The 26615-nt window shown below is 43.6% G+C and overlaps 2 protein-coding genes across 2 annotated transcripts in view; one reads left to right on the forward strand and one right to left on the reverse strand.

Moving 5' to 3' along the window:
* Nucleotides 1-26615, forward strand: part of LOC103362052 (low-density lipoprotein receptor-related protein 1-like) — a 91105-nt gene that overhangs the window by 56897 nt on the left and 7593 nt on the right. The window contains exons 29-82 of the mRNA XM_008288307.1: nt 958-1185; nt 1307-1481; nt 1782-1876; nt 2029-2178; nt 2353-2493; nt 2655-2783; nt 2869-3000; nt 3081-3215; nt 3334-3463; nt 3615-3741; nt 4298-4449; nt 4541-4665; nt 4843-5217; nt 9556-9745; nt 9934-10138; nt 10233-10425; nt 11699-11824; nt 11920-12048; nt 12372-12491; nt 12775-12888; nt 13062-13211; nt 13300-13422; nt 13584-13700; nt 13816-13944; nt 14055-14183; nt 14322-14462; nt 14614-14801; nt 15792-15975; nt 16072-16157; nt 16248-16367; nt 16497-16684; nt 16816-17021; nt 19002-19190; nt 20291-20439; nt 20693-20786; nt 20966-21082; nt 21263-21382; nt 21462-21584; nt 21680-21805; nt 21915-22031; nt 22740-22846; nt 22938-23070; nt 23300-23422; nt 23523-23645; nt 23752-23889; nt 23990-24127; nt 24267-24386; nt 24505-24788; nt 24889-25067; nt 25154-25260; nt 25449-25568; nt 25672-25848; nt 25947-26087; nt 26196-26369. Of these exons, the coding sequence (XP_008286529.1) occupies nt 958-1185; nt 1307-1481; nt 1782-1876; nt 2029-2178; nt 2353-2493; nt 2655-2783; nt 2869-3000; nt 3081-3215; nt 3334-3463; nt 3615-3741; nt 4298-4449; nt 4541-4665; nt 4843-5217; nt 9556-9745; nt 9934-10138; nt 10233-10425; nt 11699-11824; nt 11920-12048; nt 12372-12491; nt 12775-12888; nt 13062-13211; nt 13300-13422; nt 13584-13700; nt 13816-13944; nt 14055-14183; nt 14322-14462; nt 14614-14801; nt 15792-15975; nt 16072-16157; nt 16248-16367; nt 16497-16684; nt 16816-17021; nt 19002-19190; nt 20291-20439; nt 20693-20786; nt 20966-21082; nt 21263-21382; nt 21462-21584; nt 21680-21805; nt 21915-22031; nt 22740-22846; nt 22938-23070; nt 23300-23422; nt 23523-23645; nt 23752-23889; nt 23990-24127; nt 24267-24386; nt 24505-24788; nt 24889-25067; nt 25154-25260; nt 25449-25568; nt 25672-25848; nt 25947-26087; nt 26196-26369 (8031 nt within the window). The remainder of the gene's footprint in view (nt 1-957; nt 1186-1306; nt 1482-1781; nt 1877-2028; nt 2179-2352; nt 2494-2654; nt 2784-2868; nt 3001-3080; nt 3216-3333; nt 3464-3614; nt 3742-4297; nt 4450-4540; nt 4666-4842; nt 5218-9555; nt 9746-9933; nt 10139-10232; nt 10426-11698; nt 11825-11919; nt 12049-12371; nt 12492-12774; nt 12889-13061; nt 13212-13299; nt 13423-13583; nt 13701-13815; nt 13945-14054; nt 14184-14321; nt 14463-14613; nt 14802-15791; nt 15976-16071; nt 16158-16247; nt 16368-16496; nt 16685-16815; nt 17022-19001; nt 19191-20290; nt 20440-20692; nt 20787-20965; nt 21083-21262; nt 21383-21461; nt 21585-21679; nt 21806-21914; nt 22032-22739; nt 22847-22937; nt 23071-23299; nt 23423-23522; nt 23646-23751; nt 23890-23989; nt 24128-24266; nt 24387-24504; nt 24789-24888; nt 25068-25153; nt 25261-25448; nt 25569-25671; nt 25849-25946; nt 26088-26195; nt 26370-26615) is intronic.
* On the reverse strand, nt 6318-7310 carry LOC103362054 (galanin receptor type 1). The gene has a single exon (XM_008288308.1). The coding sequence runs from the start codon at nt 7308-7310 to the stop codon at nt 6318-6320; it is 993 nt and encodes a 330-aa protein (XP_008286530.1).

The following is a 26615-nucleotide window of genomic DNA, read 5'->3' on the forward strand; positions in this document are numbered from 1 at the left end:
ATAATTTATGTCATCCGGGAGAAAGGGACGGATTCTTTGTTTGCAGAAATCTTTACTTACGACTGTTTTGACTTCCTGAACTGAGAAAAATTGCTCCGGTGCGCTCTACCGCCGACCAGGGCGTCTCTCATGACAGGAAATCTGATTACATCTCTTCTGTTTGTGTCCCATTACCTTCTTCATTTTCTTTTCTATTTGATTTCATATAAAAGACTGTCACAAAAGATGAAGTGTGATTTCATGAGTGGGTTTCATGATAGTTTTTGAGAGTTTAGCTGTGGGGATTTGTGTGCATGTGTGCACAGGCTCTCCTTCTGAGTGTCTGTCTAAATTTTTAGCATTCAGCAAGACAATCCTTATCTCTGCAGTGTAGATGTGAAGATAATTGGGTTAGCAGCTCTGATGAATTCCCCATTACCACGGAGCAGAGTGCTTTCTGAACTAAGAAGAAATGAGTTTTCACTGAACTTTCACATTCACCAGATAAACTCAGCTCCTAGTTTGTACTATTTGTATAAATTCCTAAATAAGGGGGAGTCATTTGTCTCTACACTCCCCGGAGGTACTACATGTAACTGAATGGTCAATTTGACAATCATGTTTCTCCTGGGATCCAGCTGGTTCCCTTTAATTGAGTGGCAAGTATAACAAAAAACAAGCCTAATTACACTTTTAATCACAGTCTACTTATAAAAATATCAAGGGCATAAACGTCAGCTTGAGAAAAGAGTCTCTCTACCTGAAAAGGCCTTTTTGCCTACCTCCGATCATTCTAAATCCCCTTTCAATTATTTTTTTGCGAATATTGGAATTGAAAAAAAGAACCTAAGAAAAGCAGCCTAACTTATGTTTTAGTCCTCCTAATTCTTTTTAGCCTTCTGCTCCTGTGTGGGGAATGCGTCACAGAAGATGTGATAGAAGTGATGTTTCTTACTCTGTGTGTTTTTTCTTTTCCAGAGTCCCGCAAATTCCTTCTTTATGCTCGTCAGATCGAGATCCGAGGTGTTGACATCGACAACCCCTACTACAACTACATCATCTCCTTCACTGTGCCGGACATCGACAACGTGACGGTGGTGGATTACGACGCCGTCGAGCATCGAATCTACTGGTCGGATGTGCGAACGCAGACCATCAAGAGAGCTTTCATCAATGGCACGGGGGTGGAGACTGTTGTGTCTGCTGGTAAGAGCATCCTCAGTCAAATGATTTGATTTTAAGTATCTGTCTGAAAATTTGAATAGGTGTTTTGGGAATTAATAGCAACAGAGTTTGATAACTAACCCGTTTGGTTGTGGTTCTCCAGACCTTCCTAATGCCCACGGACTGGCAGTAGACTGGGTGTCCAGGAACCTCTTCTGGACCAGCTATGATGCCAATAAGAAGCAGATCAATGTGGCCAGGCTGGATGGATCTTTCAAGAATGCTGTCATCCAGGGTTTAGACAAACCCCACTGTCTGGTGGTGCATCCTCTACTGGGGTGAGTGTTACCTCCAGTTAGTCAGGCCTGCATTCAGTTAAAGATCTGGACTAGCTCTCTCTCGTTCTCTTTTTCTGTTTTCCACATCACCAAATAGTACTCGAATAACCCTCCTCTGACTTTCTGATTGGATGGCTTTCCCCTTTTTTCCAAGCTCCGAGTGCGTCTTCTTAATCCTTGACCGCTTTTCTTGTCATGCGATGCTCCTGATGTATGTTGTGCTGTGTTGTCGGTGGAGCTTCTCCGGAAAACAGATTTCACTCCTGCTCTACATCTCACATTATTCATCCCCCTCCGCAGGAAGCTTTACTGGACTGATGGAGACAACATAAGCATGGCTAACATGGATGGTAGCAACCGCACCACACTTTTCACCAATCAGAAAGGACCAGTAGGTGAGCAGATGTGTGTTCCTACTTCAAAAAAAAAAAAAAAAAAGCCTGTGAAATAGTCTCTATTTAACACTACAGAGTATAAACGCTCACTAAGCATATTAGTAACTCAGATATATATGTGTAATATTATTATTGTTATTCTTTCCATACAGGCCTCTCTATTGACTATGAAAAAGAACAGCTGTACTGGGTCAGCTCAGGCAACAGCACCATCAACCGGTGTCAGCTGGATGGATCTAATCTGGAGATCCTGGAAGGGGTTAAAGGCAAACTTACCAAGGCCACTGCACTGGCTATTATGGGTAAGACAAAAAACGATAATACTTCAAATTTGTCATTTTTTGTTTGCTGTATTGTTACAAATTTAATTGTTGATCGTTACATAACATTTGTGCATATATTCTAATGAGATCAATATCTCAAAATCACTTAATAGCAAAACATACAAAGATATGAATCAATGTCCGTTGCTGCAGGAGACAAACTGTGGTGGGCAGATCAGGGAACTGACCAGATAGGAACATGTGACAAGGAGGATGGAGGGAACTGGAAAGTTTTGCGAAACAACACCTCTCCTATGATGCACATGAGGATCTATGATGAGGATGTGCAGAAAGGTAATAAAATATCACTTCAAAAGATTACTGCTGTTTGTGGGTTTTGTACCGAGCCAAAAAAGTAATTATACTTGACTTGAAGAGTTGAAAAGATAATTTAGATTACACATAGAGAAGAAAAATCTCATTGATTCTCACTGATCTCCTCCTTATTCCTTCAGCACGTGTCAACCTGTGCAGCAACAACAATGGTGACTGCTCACAGCTGTGCCTGCCCACCTCACCGACAACCAGAGCCTGCATGTGCACTGCTGGATACAGCCTTAAGACAGGGCAGCAGTCCTGTGAAGGTGCTTCACAGCTACAACCACACATATGATAGAAATGCATTGTGGCCTAAAAAACAAAAACTTACTGTACTCTCTCTCTGGGTAGGTATGGGCTCTTTCCTGCTGTACTCTGTTCATGAGGGAATCAGAGGAATCCCGCTCGACCCGGCAGACAAATCTGATGCCTTGGTGCCGGTGTCTGGCACCTCCCTGGCCGTCGGCATCGACTTCCACGCTGGTGAGTTCCACTGAAGGACGTCAGTAAATCCATGGCCCGGTCTGAGTCACATTTTAAACCTGTTATTATCTCCTCTTCAGAGAATGACACCATCTACTGGGTGGACATGGGCCTGAGCACCATCAGCAGGGCTAAAAGAGACCAGACATGGAGGGAAGATGTGGTAACCAATGGCATTGGCAGGGTGGAGGGCATCACTGTTGACTGGATAGCAGGTCTAGTCATTACGAAACTGAAATCATATTTTAAACTTATCCGACATTTATGTTTATTTTATATTACACAAGCTCAGATAAAGGACAGGAACTGATTTATATCCTTGTTCTTTTATAGGAAATATTTACTGGACTGACCAGGGCTTTGATGTGATTGAGGTGGCGAGGCTGAATGGCTCCTTCCGCTATGTGGTCATTTCTCAGGGCCTGGACAAACCCAGAGCCATAACCGTCCACCCAGTGAAAGGGTAAGGCTGCCTGCCAACAGTTTAATTTTGCTCTCTGGGTAATACTGCTGCCTTAAGGTACTTGCACTGTACATTAGTTTCAGCCCTACTGCTATATTTCTAAATCCCCCTGACCGCACTTTTACATCATCTCCTGTGTCTTTGTGTGCAGTTATTTGTTCTGGACAGAGTGGGGTCAGTATCCTCGGATTGAGCGCTCTCGGTTGGATGGCTCCCAGAGGTTGGTCATGGTCAATGCGAGCATCAGCTGGCCAAATGGAATCTCCATCGACTACGAGGTGCGGACCACAGCTAAAATCATTGCACTTAACAATCCCCTAAACACACTTGTCTTTATTAATAGAGGGTGTTTCCCACGTCTAGTTTGAATAATTACACTGCGATTTTTCCAGAGACTGGACCTCTGGTCTTCTGTGCAACAATAATTACTTATTTTTTACTGATTAAATCATAGTAGTTGGCCATTACATGTTCTGTGACCTCATAAATTTAATGTAGATGTTTATGTATAATGAACTCTGCTTCATGTGACCGCAATGCCATTTGAAGACATTTGGTTTTTCTACCATGTAGCCTAATAATATTTTTAAAAGCTGTGATAATTTAGCTTTAAAGCTGCCACAGATGTTAATTATTGCCAGTGTTGGTTGTGTAAAATCACCCAGTATTACATATTGTCTATTAAAGCATCACATGCTTAAGTGAAGGAGCCAAAGTCTACATTAGAATTATTTCTGTGATGTCTATGATTTAACAAGGTAACCTAAAATCATTTTGATTTTATTTACATTTGGAAATTATCAACATTGTTTTCTTTGTGCTTTGCCTCTGCAGGAGGGTCTGCTGTACTGGTGTGATGCCAGGACAGACAAGATTGAACGCATCAACCTGGAGACCGGAGAGAACAGGGAGCTGGTGCTGGCCAACAACAACATGGACATGTTTGCCGTGTCTGTATTTGAGGAATACATCTATTGGAGTGATAGGTCAGCTTTCCCACTGCTCTGCATGACTCAACATGAAAGGTTTCATATTATATCTCGGTGTTGACTTGTGGTATTATTGTCTTTTGTTTAGGACCCATGCTAACGGCTCCATTAAGAGAGGCAGCAAAGACAATGCTACAGATGCTGTGCAGCTGAGGACGGGCATTGGCGTGCAGCTGAAAGACATCAAGGTCTTCAACAGGGCCAGACAGCAAGGTAGGAACTCACACAGAACACACATACAGCTCAATCTTACCCACAAAAAAAACAGATATGATAAAAAAAAAACTTTTACCACCCAACTAAATCAACACCCTCCAGAAGAAATGCTGCTTAACACGCTTCATTGTTCAGCTAACAGCACATTTCATGAACGTATCACACTCTCCGCAGGAACAAACGTCTGCAAAGACAAGAACGGCGGCTGCGAGCAGCTGTGTCTTTTCCGCGGCAACAGCGAGCGCACCTGTGCGTGTGCTCATGGCATGCTGGCAGAGGACAACCGCAGCTGCCGAGACTACGACGGATACCTGCTGTACTCGGAACGTACAATACTGAAAAGCATTCACCTGTCTGATGAGACGAACCTCAATGCGCCGATAAAACCATTCGAGGACCCCGACCACATGAAAAACGTCATTGCCCTCAGCTTCGACTACCACGGCGGTGGAGGGAAGGGAGCCAACCGCATCTTCTTCAGTGACATTCATTTCGGCAACATCCAGCAGATCAACGATGACGGCACGGACCGCAAGATTGTAGTGGACAGTAAGTGTGGTTACATTTAATTGTTTAACCTCAAAACAGACACATAGGTTTGCTTCGTGTCACTGCAACCATCGCTGCATCTAAACCTCTCCCTGCTCCGTGTGCATATATTTCAGCTGTGTTGCCCCGTTGTCCCGTTCTTGTATCCTCTCCATTAATAATTGAATGTTGTCCCTCGTCCCCCCTGACACTGTCAACAGACATCATCACACATTTTGACAACACAAGCACCCGAGAGGATCCGCTGTAATGAACACACAGCTGCAGCTTTTCAACTAGTGAAGATTGACATCACTTAGAGCTGCCACTTGAAGAAAACTCACTTGCACACTCGAGCACACAGACACACATGCTTGCTTTTCGCTTGTTTCGACGCTGAAGTGTCTTTTAAATCTCTTTAAATAATTCAAGAGTAGGTTGTTGAACTCCATCCAGAAAAACATCACATATAAAAGCCCTGGACCAAAGCTGTTCTTAGCAAACAATATTCAAACATTAATTCTTTTGATAGTCATGACAGAAAAACAAGCAGAGTGCATGGGGTTTGTGTGTTTGTTGATGTTGCATTGAGATCAGGATTTTTAACAGACTGTACAAAATAATAGCTTGTTTTTCCACATTAGTTTTTTTATTTCCATTTTTTTTTTCATTTGGAGGTAATCCAGCAGAGGTTAGGAGAGTGTGTTCATGCAGATAAGACCCAGCACTAAATCAAAAATGATCATATATCAGCTGCTGGCATAATCAGAACATAATTATATTATCGTGTTGCATCACTGTTTTACAACATTCTCCTGTCCAATATAATCATTCCAAACAAATTGTAATTAAAACCTCCATGACTCATTTTGTTACAACATTTCCCAATGGAATAAATTCTGTCATAAGTGGATGAAAAATGAATGTGGAAAAACCATATTTTTTTTTACAAACTGCAATGAAATTATTCACAGTGGAATTCAGTTTATTGCACTTAACATCACTTTTAGTATTTTATGTGTAATATTGCATGATACTTCCATTTCTGTCCATCTATTTATCAATCTAGTTCCCAAACTAAGTTATTAATGAGGTAGCAGTGTTTCCCTCGGGTCAAAGAGTCAGTTTTGGCTTCTCTCTGAGGTTGTGTCCAGCTCAAAGGGCCTCACGACGTCTCTGCCCATCACATGAGGGCAACCAGTCAGACAGCTTTTGCACCATGCCCATCGCTCTCTGCCGAGCTCTACCAAGTCTCGTCTAAACTTCTGAGACATGAAGACGTACAGTACAGGGTTCACCACTGCCACTGAGGATGCCAACAATCTGGCCAGGATGGCAACAGTTTTGTAGCCACGTGACGTGGATATAGAACCTCCAATGAAGGAGAACATGAGAGCGTAGGAGGGCAGCCACAGCAGAGTGAAGACCAGGACTAAGAGCGCTGTAGTGTGAGTGACTTGGGTCTGGTAGCGTTCAAGCCGGGGCGCGTTCCCCAGCTGCTGTGCACGTTGAAGAAAGCAGTAGATCTTCGCATACATCCCTACAATTATGCCTAGCGGGAGAGCAAAGCCGAAGAGGAAGAGAACAATGCTGTAGAGAAGCTGGCTGAAGTCGGAGAGGAAGGCAAAGCAGTACACTGCGCTGGACGTGCTGATTGTACGGAAGGCAAACTGTGGTGCTGCCAGAGCAAAGGCAGGGACCCAGAGGAGAGTTACCATCAGCTTAACGTGCCTGCGCATCCTCGACCGGTACGTCCAGGTGGGATGCACCACCGTGAGGTAACGTGTCACAGCCAAAGCCGCCAGAGTGAACACGGAGGCAGCCGAGCAGGCCACGCCCAGGAAGCTGATGGCTTTGCACATGAAGTCGCCGAAAGGCCAGAAGCCCAGCGTGATGGCCGAGGTGTGGAAGGGCAGGCAGAGCAGCAGCAGCAGGTCAGCAGCGCTCAGAGCCAGCAGCAGTGTGTCCGTACCGTGCGGGGGTTGACTTTCTTTTTTCCTCCTGCCGGTAAGGATGGTGATGACCAGAGTCTGACCCATGAGGCCGGTCACCAGAATCAGCCCGTCCAGAATGGGCACCAAGGTTTTAATCAGTGGGTTTTCTGTGCTGTTCATTTCGTCAAGGCCACTGTTGTTTATTTACTGCTCTGAAGTCTCCACGCAGTCGCGATAAAAGTCTGCTGAGCAATTAATCTAATGTCCTGTTAATGTTCAGCATCAGAACTAATGCAGTATCTGTGTGATTCACCTGCTGGCTCCAGTTCATGTCTTAAACTGCATTACCGGCATGATTACACTCCATTAAGACGGCTGGTACTTTAATAGCAATTAGTTAAGCACTTATTATCTCAATGGTTATCTGGTTCATTATTGACATTTGTAACCTTCACAGCAAGATGGAGCTTAAAAAGTACATTGTGGTTTATTTGTCTTTTGTTTGTGGAGCTGTAAATTGCATTTCCTAATACCCAGACTTGTCAGGTAGTTTAGTCTGCTGCTTTTGGTGCTTGAATCCCTCTTAAATGTGTGTCTTTCACACTGCGACTCTTACTGTTTTCCAGCTGTTTGAAGAAAGGTGAACTACTAAAAGAGGGTTGAATGTGGCACTCTCCTTTTCTGAAAATTTCTTTCCAAACATAAAGCTGCTATCCAGTTTTATTCAGGAAAAAAATATGGAAATATGAGATGAAAAAAACAGTCTTTGCACACTGGCTTTTCCTTCGCTGTATCAACATGTCCTTGTAAATCCAAGGAGGAGCGGTTCGGGTCAAAAACGGAGAGATGTCAGTGCAGCAGATGCTCTATGGCGGTATTGATTCTTGAAACCAGGCAACAGCGGACAAATTCATCCCAGCGGTTGCTAACAGGCAATCCTCTTCAAAGGCAGTCAGGGCTACTTGATGCTAAGTGCTCGCCGCGACAGGAGGCATCTTGTCCATTTAGAAGCTCTTCAGAGAATTGTAACCTATAGAAAAGTTGCTGTCCGTAACATTAAATCGGTGAAGGAAAAATGAGCAGTGATCAAAATAAAGAGTAACAAAAGCTTAGTAATTCTCTCGTTGTCACATGGGCTGCTATACTACTCCTAGGATTGTCAGAAAGGCTCTGTTCTGAGTTGTAATAGTCTTCCTTACAGTTTTTTTTTTCTCTGTTTGCACAGTAACCAGGGGCTGAGCTGATTTAGCCAATGGGAGGGGATACGGTGCTGTTTCTCATTACATAATATTGGCTTGAACCCACTTAATTCATCCCTGTTTAGTGTGTGATCATCCCTTAATCCAAACAATTAGCTGCTCAAACACACCCTTTTCTCTTTTTGGTTTTATACGACCTGACTGAGGTTGAAAAAAAAACACAAGTGTTATATGTTTGTGTGACTCTGGATTTGGCCCTGATCTGGTCTTTGTATTGCTTTTTGCTTTGTTAATAAGGTTTTCAGCATTAATACTGTCTTGCATTAAGGTTGATTATGGCACTTTGACATTCATCTGAAACATCTATTACAAAGCAATTATAGACTTTCAGCTAAGAGCAAACAGTTGTGTTCAGGTTTTTATTGTTGGCTGTAAGTGGTCATAAATGCGGTTGCTTGTGTAACTAAGGAGAGATGGATGAACACCTTGGAGCCCAGAAGGCTGTGTCCTTTTTCCATTATGCTGTGCGTCATGTGGGCACCACGGCAAAGCACTGTTTCTACAACTGTATGTGCTCTAACTGTGGGGGTCAAAGGACAAAACGAAAAAGTGCATATTGGAGGAATCTGCTTTATCTTTGCCATCCACGGGTTAAATTCTTCACCCTGGTCTGTGCCCCTGAAATGACTCAAGCTGTTCCAGTCGCAGTTTTCTTCCCAGAACAAGAAGTCCAGACCATGAATGAGCATCTCCACAAGGAGCTGTATTTGTATGTGCAGGCAGCTGGCCATGAAATGACAGGATGATACACACTCTTTAAACTCTGTCCAGGAACTTCAGCCGTGGCACACACTCAAACCTGTGGTATCGCTTCTATTTTACTCTCTTCCTTTTCACTTGCCTCTCCTTCTCCTCTTCTTCCTCGTGGCGTTGCGCCTGTTGTGAGCTGATGTGTGCAGATATGGAAACCTTAAAAGCATTTAAGGCTGCCTCTTTAGTACGACCTCACAGAGTTAACCATGGGGACAGCTACGACAATGATTAATGATTTGTTGAATTCTCAGTGAAGCTCCTCTTTAAAGCTCCTACTAGCACCCCTGGGAGATGTTATTTGTATAGTGAAATATAAAGAATTTTTTACTTCTTAAAGCTTTGGCTTGACAGCAACAAAAACTGTCATTGTGTTTCCAAAATATTTACCAACCTCCTTCCTCTCTGTTTCACAGATGTTGGGTCAGTCGAAGGCCTGGCGTACCACCGTGGATGGGACACTCTCTATTGGACCAGTTACACAACCTCCACCATCACTCGCCACACGGTGGATCAGAGCCGCTCCGTGGCCTATAACCGCAACACTGTAGTCACTATGTCTGGAGAGGACCACCCCAGAGCCTTTGTGCTGGACGAGTGTCAGGAGTGAGTCATTAATATCGAATCTTGGTGTTCTTTGCTAAATTATGGCCCAGTTCCAATTCAATTTCTTTTTCTTTCGCTTGAACAACAGTTTTATTTTAGCTCAGTCAACCATAACGTCTATACTGAGACATTTTTGGGAGCCGCCACTGCACATCACAGCGCTTGTCCTCTGTTTGTTCCCACCACAGTCTCATGTTCTGGACCAACTGGAATGAGCAGTCTCCCAGCATCATGAGGGCCTCTCTGAATGGAGCCAATGTGCTCGTGATCATCGGCAGTGACATTAAAACTCCCAATGGCCTGGCTATAGATCACCGCGCCGAGAAACTCTACTTCTCCGACGCCACTCTGGACAAGATCGAACGCTGCGAATATGATGGAAGCAGCCGTTATGTAAGGCTGGCTTTTAAATCATTTTTGCTTTGGTTGTAAAGAAGAAGCACCGTCGAGGCATGAACTTATATTTAATGTTTGTTTTTTGCTTCAGGTCTTGTTGAAGAATGAGCCTGTCCATCCGTTTGGCCTTGCTGTTTATGGAGATTACATCTTCTGGACAGACTGGGTGAGGAGGGCCGTCCTCAGAGCAGACAAGTACACTGGAGGAGACATGAAAGTGCTGCGTGCTGACATCCCTCAGCAGCCAATGGGAATTATTGCTGTGGCTAACGACACTAACAGCTGTGAGTATCATCCACTGCAGTCAATTAGTTTGCAGAGGACAACTCTTACTTACACAGTGCCAACAAATGGAAATTAGTGTTATAAAGACTTGCTCCTAAAAGACTGTTGGGGTATTTTTGAGATGTGCCAGTGACATGGTTCTGCCATGGTTGGTCTGTTGGTCCACCACTTTGGTTCAAGACTGAAAAAGCATGAAACATTTTTGCAGGTTTTTCCCTTTATGCAATCAGGCCAAACTTTTAGTTTGCCCAATATTTCATTTATGACCACATACCGTAATTTCTGGACTATTGAGCACACCTGAATATAAGCCGGACCCACTCATTTTAAAAAGAAAGAAAAAAAAAATTGTATGTATATTGGCCACCCTTGTCTATAAGCCGCAGGTGTCCACGTTGTAGCATGAGGTATTTACACAGAAAGATGTTACACAGAAAGATCTTTTTTTTTTTTCAACTTTTAGTTAAATACGTACCGGTAACATACGCAAATACGTACGTTTCCAAACAGTGCCTGTAACACAGTTGGTTAAAAAAACTAAAAAATACAGTAGCCTACCAGGAAAAGTCAATGATCATTATCTTCATCTTACTTCTGCGCCCCTAGAACCAGTAAAGTCATTTGTTTATTTAGAAGGGACAGTGCGTATTAAATTAATGCACGTACAATCTCAGGCTGCAGTACATACGGTGGATTTAGCACAAGGCTAATTTCCATCCGGTGTCTCATCTTCTTCAGTGTCGGAATTGAACAGCCTCAGAATTACTTCGTCACACACTTCCTTGGTCTCTCTTTCATTGTTGTTGCTCTCAATGTCACTTTCGTCTTGAGGCAAATTCCTAAAAATCGTAAAAATCCATAAATTAGTCGCATCATTGTTTAAGCCGCAGTGTTCAAAGTGTGTGAATAAAGTAGCGACTTATAGTCCAGAATTTACGGTAATGTTGTTTTCATCAACAGGTTAAACTAAAATAGTTATTATACCTGCTAAATATCCAAAGCTGGCACAGTACCTGTGTATAAATCTCACGCAGCTCCTACCTTCACTGTTATCTTGTGTCTTCCACAGACTTTAAATATGACCGAGCTACACAGCTGATGCAAAATGTTCAGTTTTTATGATACTTTCTTTGTATGGTGACTCATATCAGTAGATATAGTGCATCGTGCTGGGCTGTTGGCCAATCATTTGAAACCTAGAGAGAAATATATCCTTAAATAATCACTTAAAAATACTTCCCTGACTAATCTCCCGTGTTGCGTCCTCCTCAGGTGAGTTTTCTCCTTGCCGAACAAACAACGGAGGTTGCCAGGACCTGTGTCTGCCCACATCCGACGGACGGGTCAACTGCAGCTGCCGTGGAGACCGACAACTTCTTGAGGACAATACATGCTCCTGTAAGAGAAAGAAAGCAAAAGACTAAGCTTTAAAAAGCCTTCTCGGGAATAAAAAGCTTGAATTTGTCTGATTTCAAATGCTTCTACCTCACCAGCGCTGAACGTGTCGTGCGGAAGTGTCGATGACTTTGAATGTGGAAACGGCGACTGCATCAACTACAGCCTGACGTGTGACGGGATGGCTCACTGCAAGGACAAGTCTGATGAGAAACAGTCCTACTGTGGTGAGTTTTTATTTTTTTAGGATGGTTAGATGGTGAATAAAGAGCTGTTATTTATATCTTACATTGCAAAAAAATAGCTAGGGGTCATTTTAACAGCAATTTAGAATAAGTGCACGAATACAAATATGTGATATTGGATCACGAGAGGATCGAATCTTAGTATTTTGGACTGAGATAAGAAACAGAGAGTAAAAGTAATCTGTTTAATTCTAAATATAATTACAAGTTATTCATTTCATTTGTAAAATGAAGTTATAGGTACATATTTAAAATGTGCACAAAAGAACACTCCACCTCAACCAATATTAATTTTTCCTCCACAGCCAATCGAATTTGTAAGAAAGGTTATAGACGTTGCATGAATGGCCGCTGTATTGGCCACCAGTTCTGGTGTGACGGCACGGACGACTGTGGCGACCATTCAGATGAGCTGCCCTGCAACAGTAAGTATATATGTCTAAGCTATGCTGAAGAAAAACACCTATTTAAAGTTTACTTGTTTTCAGATTTTGGGGCATTATAACCTTTTTTTTTTTCCCCACACCACACTCCAATGTTTCTGCTGATCACATTGCACATTTTAATGACACCTTACCTGGATTAGTTCTGCCACAGAGGAGCTATTGAGTGGTTTTGTTGCCAGCGAAATCCTCTTTGACTGGTACATGACAAAGGAATTATAAAATTGACTTTTGATTTCAAAAAAACTCCTGTTCGTCTTTGCAGTGACGCTGTGCAAAGTGGGAGAGTTTCAGTGCAAAGATGGAAGCTGTATCACCAACTACAGCCGCTGTGACCAGGTGGTCAACTGTGAGGATGCGAGTGATGAAATGAACTGCCGTATGTAGTCTGTCCTTCATTTTCAACAGTGTTTCCTGTCTCTGCTCATTTACCGGTGAAAGCATTAGGAAAAAGGACATTTGAGAGAGAGAGAGAGAATGAAATTTCATGAGCTTAATTTCTAGATTTCTTCTTGAATAAGTTAGCTTTAAAGGTTCTTTTATTTTTCCCAGAACCCACTGATTGCTCCCGTTTCTTCCGCCTCGGAGTGAAGGGAGCGTCCTTCCAGAGCTGTGAGAAAACCACTCTGTGTTATCTGTCCTCGTGGGTGTGTGACGGCAACAATGATTGTGGAGACTTTTCTGATGAGAGAAACTGTCCAGGTAGAATGCTTTGCTTTCCCTAACATACTTTTGCCTTTTCTCCTCCCATCAGAGGTTTAACTTTTGGTATTTTTCTGTTGTTTTGCAGATAAAAGGAAGCTAAAATGTCCAGTCAACTTCTTTGCTTGTCCCAGCGGCCGCTGCATTCCCATGAGCTGGACCTGCGATAAGGAGAATGACTGTGAGAACGGAGCCGATGAGACACACTGTGGTCAGTCTTCTACAAAGTTGTACTTAATACCCCCTTGAAAACACAGAACATACCAGAAAAGCCAGACTGTTTTTCTTTAGGCTTCCCACTGCAGATGGAAAAGCTTACAGTTAGGGTAAATTAAATAATGACTCCAAAATGCCCTCTGCCATCTGTTGCAGACAAATTTTGTACATCCACCCAGTTTGAATGTGGGAACCACCGCTGCATTTCCAGCCACTGGGTGTGCGACGGCTCTGATGACTGTGGTGACGGTTCTGACGAGGATCAGAAATGCAGTAAGTGACGTATTGTGTACTTCTTCGCTCCCATGTCTGGTGCAGACATTTGGCTGCAAGAATGACATTTCCAGATGTTGTATCATCATGTAACTTTCGCGTGATGTTGCCGCAGAGTCCAAGACGTGCAGTCCCGAGGCTTTCCAGTGTCCGGGCTCCCACATGTGTGTGCCTCAACGCTGGAAGTGTGACGGAGATAAGGACTGTCCTGATGGAGCTGATGAGAGTGTCAAGGCTGGCTGCTGTGAGTGAGACAGTTAGAAAATAACTGAATGGACAAACTGTTGTCTTTGTGTTGTGATTGATGTAAATTACCCAGAAACAACAATCACAAAAGTGTCTTTCTGCTTCCAGTGTACACCAACAACACATGTGACATGGAGAACGAGTTCATGTGCCAGAACAGACAGTGCATCCCCAAACACTTTGTGTGCGATCATGACATCGACTGCTCAGATGGGTCGGATGAATCCCCAGAATGCGGTGAGTGTTTCGCAACTTTGCGTCCCAGAAGAGAAAGTTAGACATTTTTTGCTGACAGTTTGAATTGAATGAGATTTTTTTTTTAACCACAAACTGCGGTTGAGGTTAATAACTGACTCTGCTCTCGCTCTTTTGCAGAATACCCAACATGTGGTCCGGATGAGTTCCGCTGCGCAAATGGCCGCTGCCTCAATCAGAAGAAGTGGGAGTGTGACGGAGAGTTTGACTGTCAGGATCGCTCCGACGAAGCTCCCAAGAACCCTCGCTGCACAGACTCAGGTGGAGATTATAATGATCTTTCCTTTTTTTCTTCTCCCTCTCCACAACTTACCAACATAATAAAACACAAGTCAAGTTTGAAACTTCTCGTTCATAAAGGCGTAGCCGCACAGCGTTTCTAATGCAACATGATGTGTGAATGTGATTTCAGAGAGGACGTGTAATGATTCAGCTTTCATGTGCCGTAACGGGAAGTGCTTAAATGAAACTCTGCTGTGTGATCGCAATGACGACTGCGGCGATGGCTCTGATGAACTCAACTGCTTCATCAACGAGTGTCTCAACAGTAAGCTGAGTGGCTGCTCTCAGCTCTGCGATGACCTCAAGATTGGCTTCAAGGTAAGCCGTCTAATTGGTTATTTAAACTTTTTTTTTTAGCCACTTTTTAACTTTGTCACTCGCTTTAACTTTTTAATTGTTTCCTGCCAAAAGTCAGCAAAAACTAATCAAATTACTTAATGGACTGACAGATTTTAGTTGGATGAGAAAGTATGATTAATGATGAGTTAATAAAAAGGACCGGTTTAGGAGCCACTCACTTTGGGCTTGTAGTTATGTAAGACAAAAACATGTTTTGGCTCTGAAAGTAGGGAGCTTGTCTTAGAACAGCTTGAACTCTTTGTGAACTCTGATGTGGTCAGAGCTGCATCTGATAATGGCAACACAAACTTTGTGCACCGTTTTATTCTGGTGGGGATTTCCAAAGTGTCATACTGAGTAGTTATCAGTTCAGTGTTTGCCCAGCATTTAATCATACTTACTTCACCATCACAGGTTTTTCCAGCAGTGTGACTTCCTCTGTGCCTGTACTAGATTAGTAGACAGCAAATTCCCACATGTTGGCAAAGGAGTATTTGAAAGTGTGAGAGTGTGCGTTGGTGTTCTTCCAGAGCACAGACGTGCTTATGAAAAGTGACATTTCAAGCTGATTTTGACTGGTAATGAATACATGTTTTAACCGTGCCTTATGCTAAGATGATGTTCGTGCCACTTATTTCTACAAACATATTGGTTGTCGGCTTATGTTTTGCTCCACGCTCTCTGTTGTGAGACAACTTTGTAAATGAGATTTCTAGCTATTTGTGCAGCTTACTTGACAGCAGCAACTGGATTTCATGTCAGTTTTGAGATAGTAGTGCCAATTTACATAAAAATGGAGCCGAAATTAAGCTTTTTGGTTGAAGGTGAAACGCGTCTCCCAGGATGACTGAGAGGTTTTTTGACAGACGGTTGCGGGTTGTTGGAAGTGGTCCAGACTAAAAGTGAGACCTGCCACAATCCGGAGGCTATGAAATGTTGACACATTTCCTGTGCTCTTGGCCCCCTCAGTGCAGGTGTCACCCTGGTTTCCAGCTGAAGCGCGACGGGAAGACGTGTGTGGATATAGACGAGTGTACAGCCACCTACCCCTGTTCTCAGCGCTGCATCAACACACACGGCAGCTTCCACTGTCTCTGCGTAGACGGCTTTGAGCTCAGCCCCAATGACCCCACCATCTGCAAATCCACATCGGGTAAGGCACACACACGTGTATGTTTTACATTTCACGACTTGCTCATAACTGACTCAGTCCTGAAGCATGTGTTTTCTGTCTGGTATTTGTGTGCAGAAGAGGAGCCCTACTTGATCTTCGCCAATCGGTACTACCTGCGAAAACTCAACCTGGATGGTTCCAACTACACTCTTATAAAGCAGGTGTGACATGTGGTTCTCAGTTTGAGCAAAGCATTTAATGTTCTTGTTGTTTTTCCTCTATATGCCTTCTTATACCTCGTGTTTCTTCAGGGGCTCAATAATGCAGTGGCGTTGGACTTCCACTATGCAGAGCAGATGATCTACTGGACAGATGTGACCACTCAGGGCAGCATGATCCGACGCATGCGCATGAACGGCAGCAACATGGAGGTCAGTGAGGAAATATGACCATCAAGCTATGTTTTTAGTAGAGATATTCACCGCTTGTTGTGTGAATGGCGTGAGTTTCTGGTTGTAAACTTCAGAATCTTCTTATTTTTTGACTGATAAACTTGACAGGTTTTGCACAGAACCTCCCTCAGTAATCCAGATGGTTTGGCGGTGGACTGGGTTGGTGGAAACCTGTACTGGTGTGACAAAGGCCGCGACACCATCGAGGTGTCAAAACTCAACGGGGCCTACCGGACTGTGCTGGTCAACAGCGGCTTAAGGGAACCACGTGCTGTGGCTGTGGACGTACGCTACGGGTGAGACGCGTAGTTCAACTCAAATGAAGCTTATTTGTACAGATTGCTTTAACTTTTAAAACTGAGTCGACTCCATTAAAAATTTAAATGGAGAATTGTCATTTTGAAATTCCTTATCTTCTGCTGGTTAGGTACCTCTACTGGTCTGACTGGGGTGACAACCCCCACATTGGAAGAATTGGGATGGACGGCACCAACAGAAGCGTCATCGTAGAAGATAAGATCACCTGGCCCAACGGACTCACCCTGGACTTCATCAATGACCGGATATACTGGGCCGATGCCAGGGAGGACTATATCGAGTTTGCCAGCCTGGATGGCACCAGCAGACACACAGGTATCCAACCAGTCGGCATATGTTTTTCACACTAAACTTGACTGATAGATCTCGCCTTGACGTCTGACTCACAATGTGGGACTTCAGCTACATGTTGCAGCGTATTTATTGGTCTCTAAAAATGTAAGATATGTATGTGTGATTCAGTAAAAACAGACAGGAAACGTTTTTATCTGTCCATTTAATGAGTGAAACTCTTTACCACAGTGGTAGTAAAACATCGATCAGGTTTTCCTGCGATTAAATGTCTATTGACAGGCTTGACTGTCTTGTCATCTAAGTGATTTACCTCTAGTCATACATACAAACACATACTTGTTTGGGAGTCACCAAGCATAAGCAGCCTGGTTTGATGGTTGTCCACTGGGCTGGGAGCTCTGCACCGCTAGCCCGGAGGACAAAAACCTTGAATAGGGCAGATTGTTCCAATAAGTGAGGCCTCTAGCATGTATGACGTCTGAATAGCGCTCAGTTGTTTCGCACACTTGCCACAATAGTTGATATTGTCAGCCAACCCGGCACGCAGGAATTCTGGAGCGCACTGGGCATCTGTATTGAATTTTTTTCCCCCCCACATTTGCTAAGCTCTGCTCAACACATATAGGCGGCTACGGCGTCCCATTATTCCTTCAATAAAGAATGTACATAATGTGAAATTGTGGATGTGTGGGTTAGCTTGCAACCTACGATGTACACTTTTGAAAAAACTGCATACATAAGTTTTAATCATGCACTTTAATACAAGAAAACCAGGCTGATGGAAGCATACTGAAGGAAAACTACATTTTTCTTTTACAAAATGACAAAGCAATTCAGAATATAATGTCACATAACCTTGTATTGGCTTCTACTTGTAGTGCGCTTCGTGAGCTATTCACCCATCCTTGGATACACACACACACATCATAAAGCACCAGTGTGGCCTTGTTTGCATTTGCAGAGTAAAACTAGGTCTATTTATATTCAGATAAGGATGAACCAAAGGGCGATTCGAGCTAATCTGACTAATAGGAGTCTCAGTTCGACAAGAAACTGTGACGTTACTATCACATGAGGATATTTAGATTGTTGTTTTTTAAATCATATTGTTAAAATCAATGCTGAAACTCATCACTCCAAGGCGAGGTGTTTCTAAACTTGTGCCACGCCTGCTCTCGTGTGACGTATTTGGATTGCCGCGGTGTGTCTCTGTAACACACCAAGCTCAAACACAGAGCAAGCACATGCAATGATAAGTGTATGGGGGCAGAAGAAAAAAAAAGTGCAATTTAAAGTGTAAAACCTAATGAGGTGTAGAAGCCATTACGTAACACACAGATATAGTGGAGCCACTGTAGCCGTGCACCCCACCCTGCCTCAGTTTTACATTAACAGTGCAGGAGTTTCTCTTTGCTAAACAGCAACGTCTCAGCAGCAAGAATATATAATCTGTTACTGTTAGAATAATGGAATATGTTCATTGAATTTCTGGAATATCACAGAAGTTTTAAATTTGCAATTTTAATGGAAAAAAGTTTATTTGATCCTTAAATCAGAATCAGAATCAGCTTTAATGGCCAAGTACGTACACAACATATTTGGTTTCGGCTGTTGGTGTCGCCCTAGGAATTTGCACGATTAATAGAAATTAAAAAATAAAATAAAATAAAGTAAAATAACTAAAGAAAGAAAAGAATAAAATACAGTAAGTATTAATAAAAAATAAAACAAGATAATAAGACAAATATATACAAATATATAAATATGCAAATACATAAAATGAATTTGATTTGACAGTTTTATGTTGTTTGTGCACTTTTGCTTCACTTCACTGTTGACTGCTTAGATTTTTTTTTTAAACCTAAAAACAGTCAGAAAAAGTTTAACTGATTAGCTGAAAGTCAGAAAGAAATATACTCAGGACTGTGGTGGTAGAGCTTCAGCTTGACTGTGTTTTCTCAGAGGTAAGGCGAGGCTGATTTATTGTTTGTGCTCTCACAGTTCTCAGCCAGGACATCCCTCACATCTTCGCCATGACGCTGTTTGAGGAGTACATCTACTGGACCGACTGGGAGACAAAGTCCATCAACAGAGCTCATAAGACTCTGGGTACCAACAAGTCCACCCTGATCAGCACCCTGCATCGACCCATGGACATTCACATTTACCATCCCTACCGCCAGCCAGAGGGTGAGAAATGAACGTGATCATATTAACAGCTAAAGGTTTTGAAGTTTCACTGATAAAAAAACAAACAAAAAAAAACAAAACACAGTAGCGTTCAGTCTTGGTGCACATCATCACACGTTATTCTTCACACGCTGCCATCTTACCAACTGTTCCTGTTTGTTGTTGAACTTTTCTTTTGGCCTCAGTTGAGTTTGTGTTGTTGTTGTTTTTAATGAAAATATTACAAAGCAAAGACACACAAATTCAAATACATGTATAGCTGTAATTTGCCCTACTTTAACCCTTTAAGCCCCAGGCAGTTTCTGGATTCCTTTGCCTCCTGTCACATTTTCACTCACTGTGGGCTCTTTTTTTGTTGTTGTTGTTGTTGTTGTTTTTTTTTTTACTGCAATATAAATTCCTTCACTTCTATGGACACAGTATAACCATTGCTACAAGTAGAGATAACTTGAAAATATTGTTTGTGTAGCATGAAAAGGTTAGAATGCCATAAATCATAAAAGAAACAAAAAAGGGGAATTTCTTTAAACGCTTATTTTACAAAAAAATCTTCAAAGCAATATAAACATGACCAACATTTTTCCAAGTGCCCATGTGATTATTTACTGGTGACATTTTACAACCAACCTTTCTAATGTTTATATAAACGTCTCCAATCTGCTCTGTTTAAGCAATTCAGCACAGTTCTGCGGAAAAGTCTCAGAATTTTTCTTCTGTCACTATCGGTAAAAGCTGAGTTACTAATAATTTCCCAGTTGCACCGCGGATTTCAATTTTTTTTCCTTTGACAGAATCTAGTCAGAGCAAACACTTCATTCTGGCCAAGTTTTAAATGGGTTATGGAGTATGAAGCAATTTTAATGAAATAGCAACATTTCCCAATTGAAGGGAACATTACAGATTAGTAGGTTAAGGACCTTGGAAAATTCTCTACTTTTACACTTTCTGGCTCTGATAAATTGTGGGAAGTTTTTAGATGCAGCATGTCTTTCAAACCGAGTGTTAATCTAGTTATCATCAAACCTCAGTTTTGTGTTTAAAAAAAACAAAGCCTCAATCAGGAGATGAAAACATTCTTCCTCTTCCTGCCTCTTCCACAGTACTCAACCACCCATGTCAGACGAACAACGGCGGCTGCAGTAACCTCTGCCTCCTCTCACCTGGAGGAGGCTACAAGTGTGCCTGTCCCACCAACTTCTACCTGGCCAGCGATCAGCGTACTTGCATGTCCAACTGCACAGCCAGTCAGGTAGGGAGGCTGTGTAATCATCATTAATAGAAATCTGACTGAATGACTCCAGATGATAAGTGGCTTTTCATATCTAAATGGCTCGCTGCGGCTTGTTTGATAAACCACTCATGTCCTGTGATTGTCTATTGACAGCTGGCGAGCTGCCCAGCGCTACAGTTACCAGTTAGCTTCTGTCTCTGTCAGCAGCGTTGAGGCAACGAAGCTCTGCTGCCCTCTCATCACTTTGATTAATTTCTCTCCTCTGTTGTAGTTTGTGTGCAAGAATGACAAGTGCATTCCTTTCTGGTGGAAATGTGACACCGAGGACGATTGTGGTGACCGGTCAGACGAGCCAGCAGACTGTCGTAAGTGTTTGAGAAAGATTATTTAGCTACGATGAAGTGCCACATTCCTCTAACGTGGTACCTGCATGTACAGGAATTTATTTAGATGTGAAAGGAATGATTCTAAAGGGATGAGCTGAAATGTTTAAATATTGTCTGAGTACGATCTTGACAAAGTGAAACTAATTCTTCCTTGACAGCTGAGTTCAAATGCAGGCCGGGGCAGTTTCAGTGCGGTACGGGAATCTGCACCAACCCTGCATACATCTGCGATGGAGACAATGACTGCCAGGACAACTCAGACGAGGCCAACTGCGGTAAGTTCTTTTATTATATACAGTGATTAATGCATCAAAAAACTATGCTGCACATTTACCAAGTAACAAATATAAAAAAATAACCCAATTGCCTGTTTTTCTTATATATCAGCATCACATGGTTTCAGTGTTTCCTGACTGATAAACGTCAAATCTGTTTTGTGATCGTCTGCACTACAGATATTCACGTTTGCCTGCCCAGCCAGTTCAAATGTTCCCACCCAAGCCGCTGCATCCCTGGTATCTTCCGCTGCAACGGCCAGGACAACTGCGGAGAAGGAGAGGATGAGAAGGACTGCCGTGAGTATCCCCTCTTTTTTTTGCCTTTTACTCTGCTTCCACCACACAGTAATTATAAATCAGTGTTCCTCTCCCCCAGCTGAGGTCACGTGTGCACCCACCCAGTTCCAGTGTGCCATCACCAAACGCTGCATCCCTCGCGTCTGGGTGTGCGACCGAGACAATGACTGCGTGGACGGATCAGACGAACCCGCCAACTGCAGTAAGAGTCCCCTTTTTTTAATTTGCATATTACTTATTCTGAGTCATCCTAATTGGCTGTCAGTGCAAGTGACCCCATACGTTTCCCTTTTCCAGCCCAGATGACGTGCGGTGTGGATGAGTTCCGATGCAAAGACTCTGGGCGCTGCATCCCCGCTCGCTGGAAGTGTGACGGCGAGGACGACTGCGGCGACGCGTCAGACGAACCAAAAGAGGAGTGTGGTAAGAATATCCTCTCATTTTGAAAGTAGACAGACATATTTCAGGGTCAGGATTTTGGTTCCTTCAGTTTAGAATTCCTCAACGATAAGGTTTCGTGTGATTTGTACAGCTGAGAGGACGTGTGAGCCGTACCAGTTCAGATGTAAAAACAACCGCTGCGTACCGGGCCGCTGGCAGTGTGACTATGACAACGACTGCGGAGACAACTCGGATGAAGACAAGTGCAGTGAGTGTCACTTTTGCTTGGAAGCAATGCCTCCATTCTACATACTGTCAGCATCAGTTAGCTCACCTTGTCCACTGTCATTTACACTCATGCCTTTCCGCTGGTACTCACTTTACACCTTTTTAACTTTTGAACTGTGCGCGCGAAGACGCTTGTTCAGTGCTAATTCATTAACCATTCACTGTGATGCATCTCACTTCATCTGATATTTGTTTCATTTCATACTGTCCTGTTGGCATGAGCCAGAGGTAAGTTATTTCACCTTCATAGGTGAACCAATCCCAGATTTAGTGTCACCTCTCTGCTGTGGTTTTTTGCTTCACTCCGTCTTCATTTTCATGTCCCACTGTGATCTTCACCAACCTGTGAGAGTCTGCAAGCTGAGCTCTACGTAGGTTTATTTGGTAACATGGTGGTACTGAATCCTTCTCGCTGCTAGATGCCACTGAAAAATGATTGCTAATTTTATATATTACCACAAATATCACCAGGGGAAGGTATATAAAACACTCTAGTCAAATCAGTTATCTTGAAAATATGTGAAAACAACACTGAGTGGTATTGAGCTCCTTTCATTCTCTCACATCATCCCCTGCAATGTCATCCCTGTAAGTGTTCCACTCTTGTCTTGTGCTTTATGCTGAAGGCTACAACCGCCTTTTTTTCTGTGCCAGTTGTGTCTCAAACCTTGTTTTTCCTCCTCTGCAGTGCCTCGACAGTGTTCGGAGAGCGAGTTCGCCTGCACGAATGGCCGCTGCATCGCCGGGAGATGGAAGTGCGACGGAGATCACGACTGCGCTGATGGATCCGATGAGGTGCGGAGACGCAACGTTTGGCTGTTATAGGGGTTTCTCGGACTTTGACTTTGTAAGCACATGAAAGCTAATTCTTGGTTTGTTTCTTTAGCATGGCTGTGATCTGAAGTGTGACAACGACCAGTTCCAGTGTAAGAACGGACACTGCATTCCGATCCGCTGGCGATGCGACGCCGACCCAGACTGCATGGACGGCAGCGATGAGGAGAACTGTGGTGGTGCTGGTAGGTGTAGTTTTGTGGGTGTATACGCTGCTTTGAATTTTATTGTCACCTGCCTTTATTCAAATATTTGTTTTCAATGTGCCTGCTTCTGTGTAAGATAATAATGATTAAATAAAATAAAATTTATTGACACGTGTGATTCAAATTTTACGAAATCAATATTGTCTGTCAGATTCTACACAAACACACACCAGTCGTAAAAACCTCGGTTTCTTCCTTTTTCTCTCAGCTGGGCGTCACTGCCCTCTGGATGAGTTCCAGTGTAACAACACTCTGTGTAAACCTCTCGCCTGGAAGTGTGACGGAGAGGACGACTGCGGGGACAACTCCGACGAGAACCCGGAAGACTGCAGTAAGTGCAGGCTTGTGAGTTTCACACATGTTGAATGTCTGTCAGTCTTCAGCTTTTGTCCTGATGTATTTCTCTCTCTCTCTCTCTGTTCGGCTGTCAGGGAAGTTCCAGTGTCCGCCCACCAGAGCGTTCCGCTGCCAAAATGACCGCGTGTGTCTGCAAATGTCAAAGAGGTGCGACGGAGTCAATCACTGCGGCGACAAGTCTGATGAACTCAACTGCCGTAAGTTGAGGAGTTGTTCAGTTATGAGTCCCGTTATTTAACGGGTGAAATCTCCTCCTTCTTTAACTTGGATGAAAGAGAAGCTGACGTGTTTATCTGTCGACAGAAACTACTCCATCTGTTCCCACATGTGAGAAGGATGAGTTCTTGTGTAACAATGGTCGATGCATCAGCTCCACTCTGCGCTGTAACTTCTTCAATGATTGCGAGGACTACGGCTCTGACGAGATCAACTGCAAGACAGGTGCTCCTCCACTTCTTTCCGTAGTATAATTCCCCGCAGGTCTGAATTCTGAAATGTTTCCTCTTTAAATTCACCGACTCACCTGTGTGTTTGTTTTCAGACACAAAGCTAAACGACTGTCGGAGTAACAGGACTCAGTGTGGCGATGGCGATGAAGCTCACTGTGTCACCAATGGCACAGATTCCTTCTGCTCCTGCAAACCAGGCTTCCAGAAAACCGGACACCACACCTGTGGAGGTACACATGCACCAAACACAGATAATATCTCACGCCAAATGTTTAAGATACAGCAGATGTTTTACACTTTGGAGGCAACGAGCTGGGCTGTAATATTCGTCTATTTAATACGATTTTCCTTTGGCTCTCCGTTCCTCAGATAAGAATGAGTGTCTACAGTTCGGAGTGTGTTCCCACGTATGCAACAACACCAAAGGCTCCTACAAATGCAGCTGCCACAAGTACTTCACCAGGATCAATGACACCTGCAAGGCTGACAGTAAGCCCCAGAACTCCATCTATTTTACATGCTGCTTATCCTTTAGTTTGTGTTTCAACCCTCTTTTAATGTATTCATATTAATTCCATCATTGTGACCCTTGCTCTTGTCCTTCCAGGCCACAACAGCAGTCAGCAGATTCTCTACATCGCCGACGACAACGAAATCCGCAGCCTGGACCCCGGCATGCCCAACTGGCGCTACGAGCAGACCTTCCAAGGGGACGCCAGTGTGCGTATCGACGCCATGGACCTGCATGTGAAGACCAACCGCATCTTCTGGACCAACTGGCACACGGGCCGCATCTCCTCTTATGAACTTCCAGAACCGTCCACATCCTCGTCTTCCTCTAACTCCCACCGAAACCGACGCCAAAGCGAAGGCAGGATCACCAACCTGCAGGTGCGCCTCGTCAGATATGTATAGAAACACAAGCTAATACCAATACATTGCACGCACAGGTACACGAACAGTCCCTAAAGACCTTTCTGCTCGCATGCAGATCAAAGAGCTGAAGATGCCACGTGGTATAGCTGTGGACTGGGTGGCCGGCAACCTGTACTGGACTGACTCTGGTCGAGACGTAATCGAAGTGGCTCAGATGTCGGGCCAGCATTGCAAGACCCTCATCTCTGGCATGATAGACGAGCCTTATGCGATTGTAGTGGATCCACAGAGAGGGTAAGAGAAAAGATTATGTCATTTCTATCAAGGCTTTTTCTGTTGTCATATGTTTTGTAACTGTGCGCTCTAACTCTTCCATACAGCACCATGTACTGGGCAGACTGGGGAAACCATCCGAAAATCGAAACAGCTGCCATGGACGGCACTCTTAGACAAACTCTGGTCCATGAGAACATCCAGTGGCCCACGGGTCAGTACTAAATCAACACTGTATAATGTTATTTTACCTCTAAGTTTTCCATGGAAAGGAAAACATGATGTTGTTTCTCAGGGAGTCCTTGCTTCACAATCACAGTTAAACATCATTAGACTCTGAAAACTGCCCAGGAAAACCTTTTGTTCCATGTAGACAGTCATGTCTTCATTGTGCCTCTGCAGGTTTGGCTGTGGACTACTTCAACGAGCGCCTCTACTGGGCAGATGCCAAACTGTCAGTCATTGGCAGCGTTCGTCTGGATGGCTCTGATCCTGTCATTGCCGTCTCTGGCATCAAAAACAGTTGAGTTCCTTCTACAGCGTACGATACAGTTTCATACGTTTAATTTTAGAAATCTGACATTAACATGGTGCCTGTAAATTTTCCTTTCTGTCTCATTTCTAGACCTGCTCCATCCATTCAGCATAGATATCTTCGAGGACTACATATATGGAGTCACATATATAAATAACTTTGTCTTCCGAGTCAACAAGTTTGGCAAAGGCCACATGGAGAATCTCACTACGGGCATCAACCACGCTACCGACATAGTCCTGTACCACCGTTACAAGCAGCCAGAGAGTGAGTGTCAGAGGATTTTTCTTCACATAGTTTGCAGTTTCAACATTTTGTTTTTGTGTAAATTTTCTCACTGGATGTCTTGTTTTTCTCTGCACCAGTGACTAACCCATGTGACAGGAAAAAGTGCGAGTGGCTGTGTCTGCTCAGCCCCAGCGGACCGGTGTGCACCTGCCCAAACAACTACGTCGCTGACAACGGCACATGTGTCGAGAGACCGAACCCCACGCAATCGCCGTTCTGTGAGTCTGATAAAGCGCACCTGTGTATATATACAGAACTCTGCAGTTCCACTCTAGCGAGTCAAGATCTGGCCTGTTTTACATTCAACGTATTGTCTCCATCCACAGCTCCCCCCTCGGGGCCCTGCAATATTCAGTGTCAAAACGGCGGGAGCTGCTTCCTCAACGCCCGTCAGGTGGCCAAGTGTCGCTGCCAGCCCAGCTACACCGGAGAGAGATGTGAGATCAACCAGTGTAGGGATTACTGCAAGAATGGTGGCACCTGCACTGCTTCTCACACCGGTAAGGGTCATCCTTTGTCAAGGTTAGCGAGGTATGAGAATGTTGATCTACCTGTTGGTCTACTTGGGTCCAAATATCTCAACAGCTCTTGAATGGATTGACGTAAACAATCACATTCATGGTCCCCAGAGGATGAATTCTACCATCTGGGTTTACCTTTGTTCCTTTCTGGGAAGTAATAATCAAATGGGACACCATAAAATTTGGCACAGACTGTCATAACTTGGTTTCTTGTCATTGCCTTTA

Source organism: Stegastes partitus, unplaced genomic scaffold (genome assembly GCF_000690725.1).
Source record: "Stegastes partitus isolate 25-593 unplaced genomic scaffold, Stegastes_partitus-1.0.2 Scaffold551, whole genome shotgun sequence".
Classification (NCBI taxonomy): Eukaryota; Metazoa; Chordata; class Actinopteri; family Pomacentridae; genus Stegastes; species Stegastes partitus.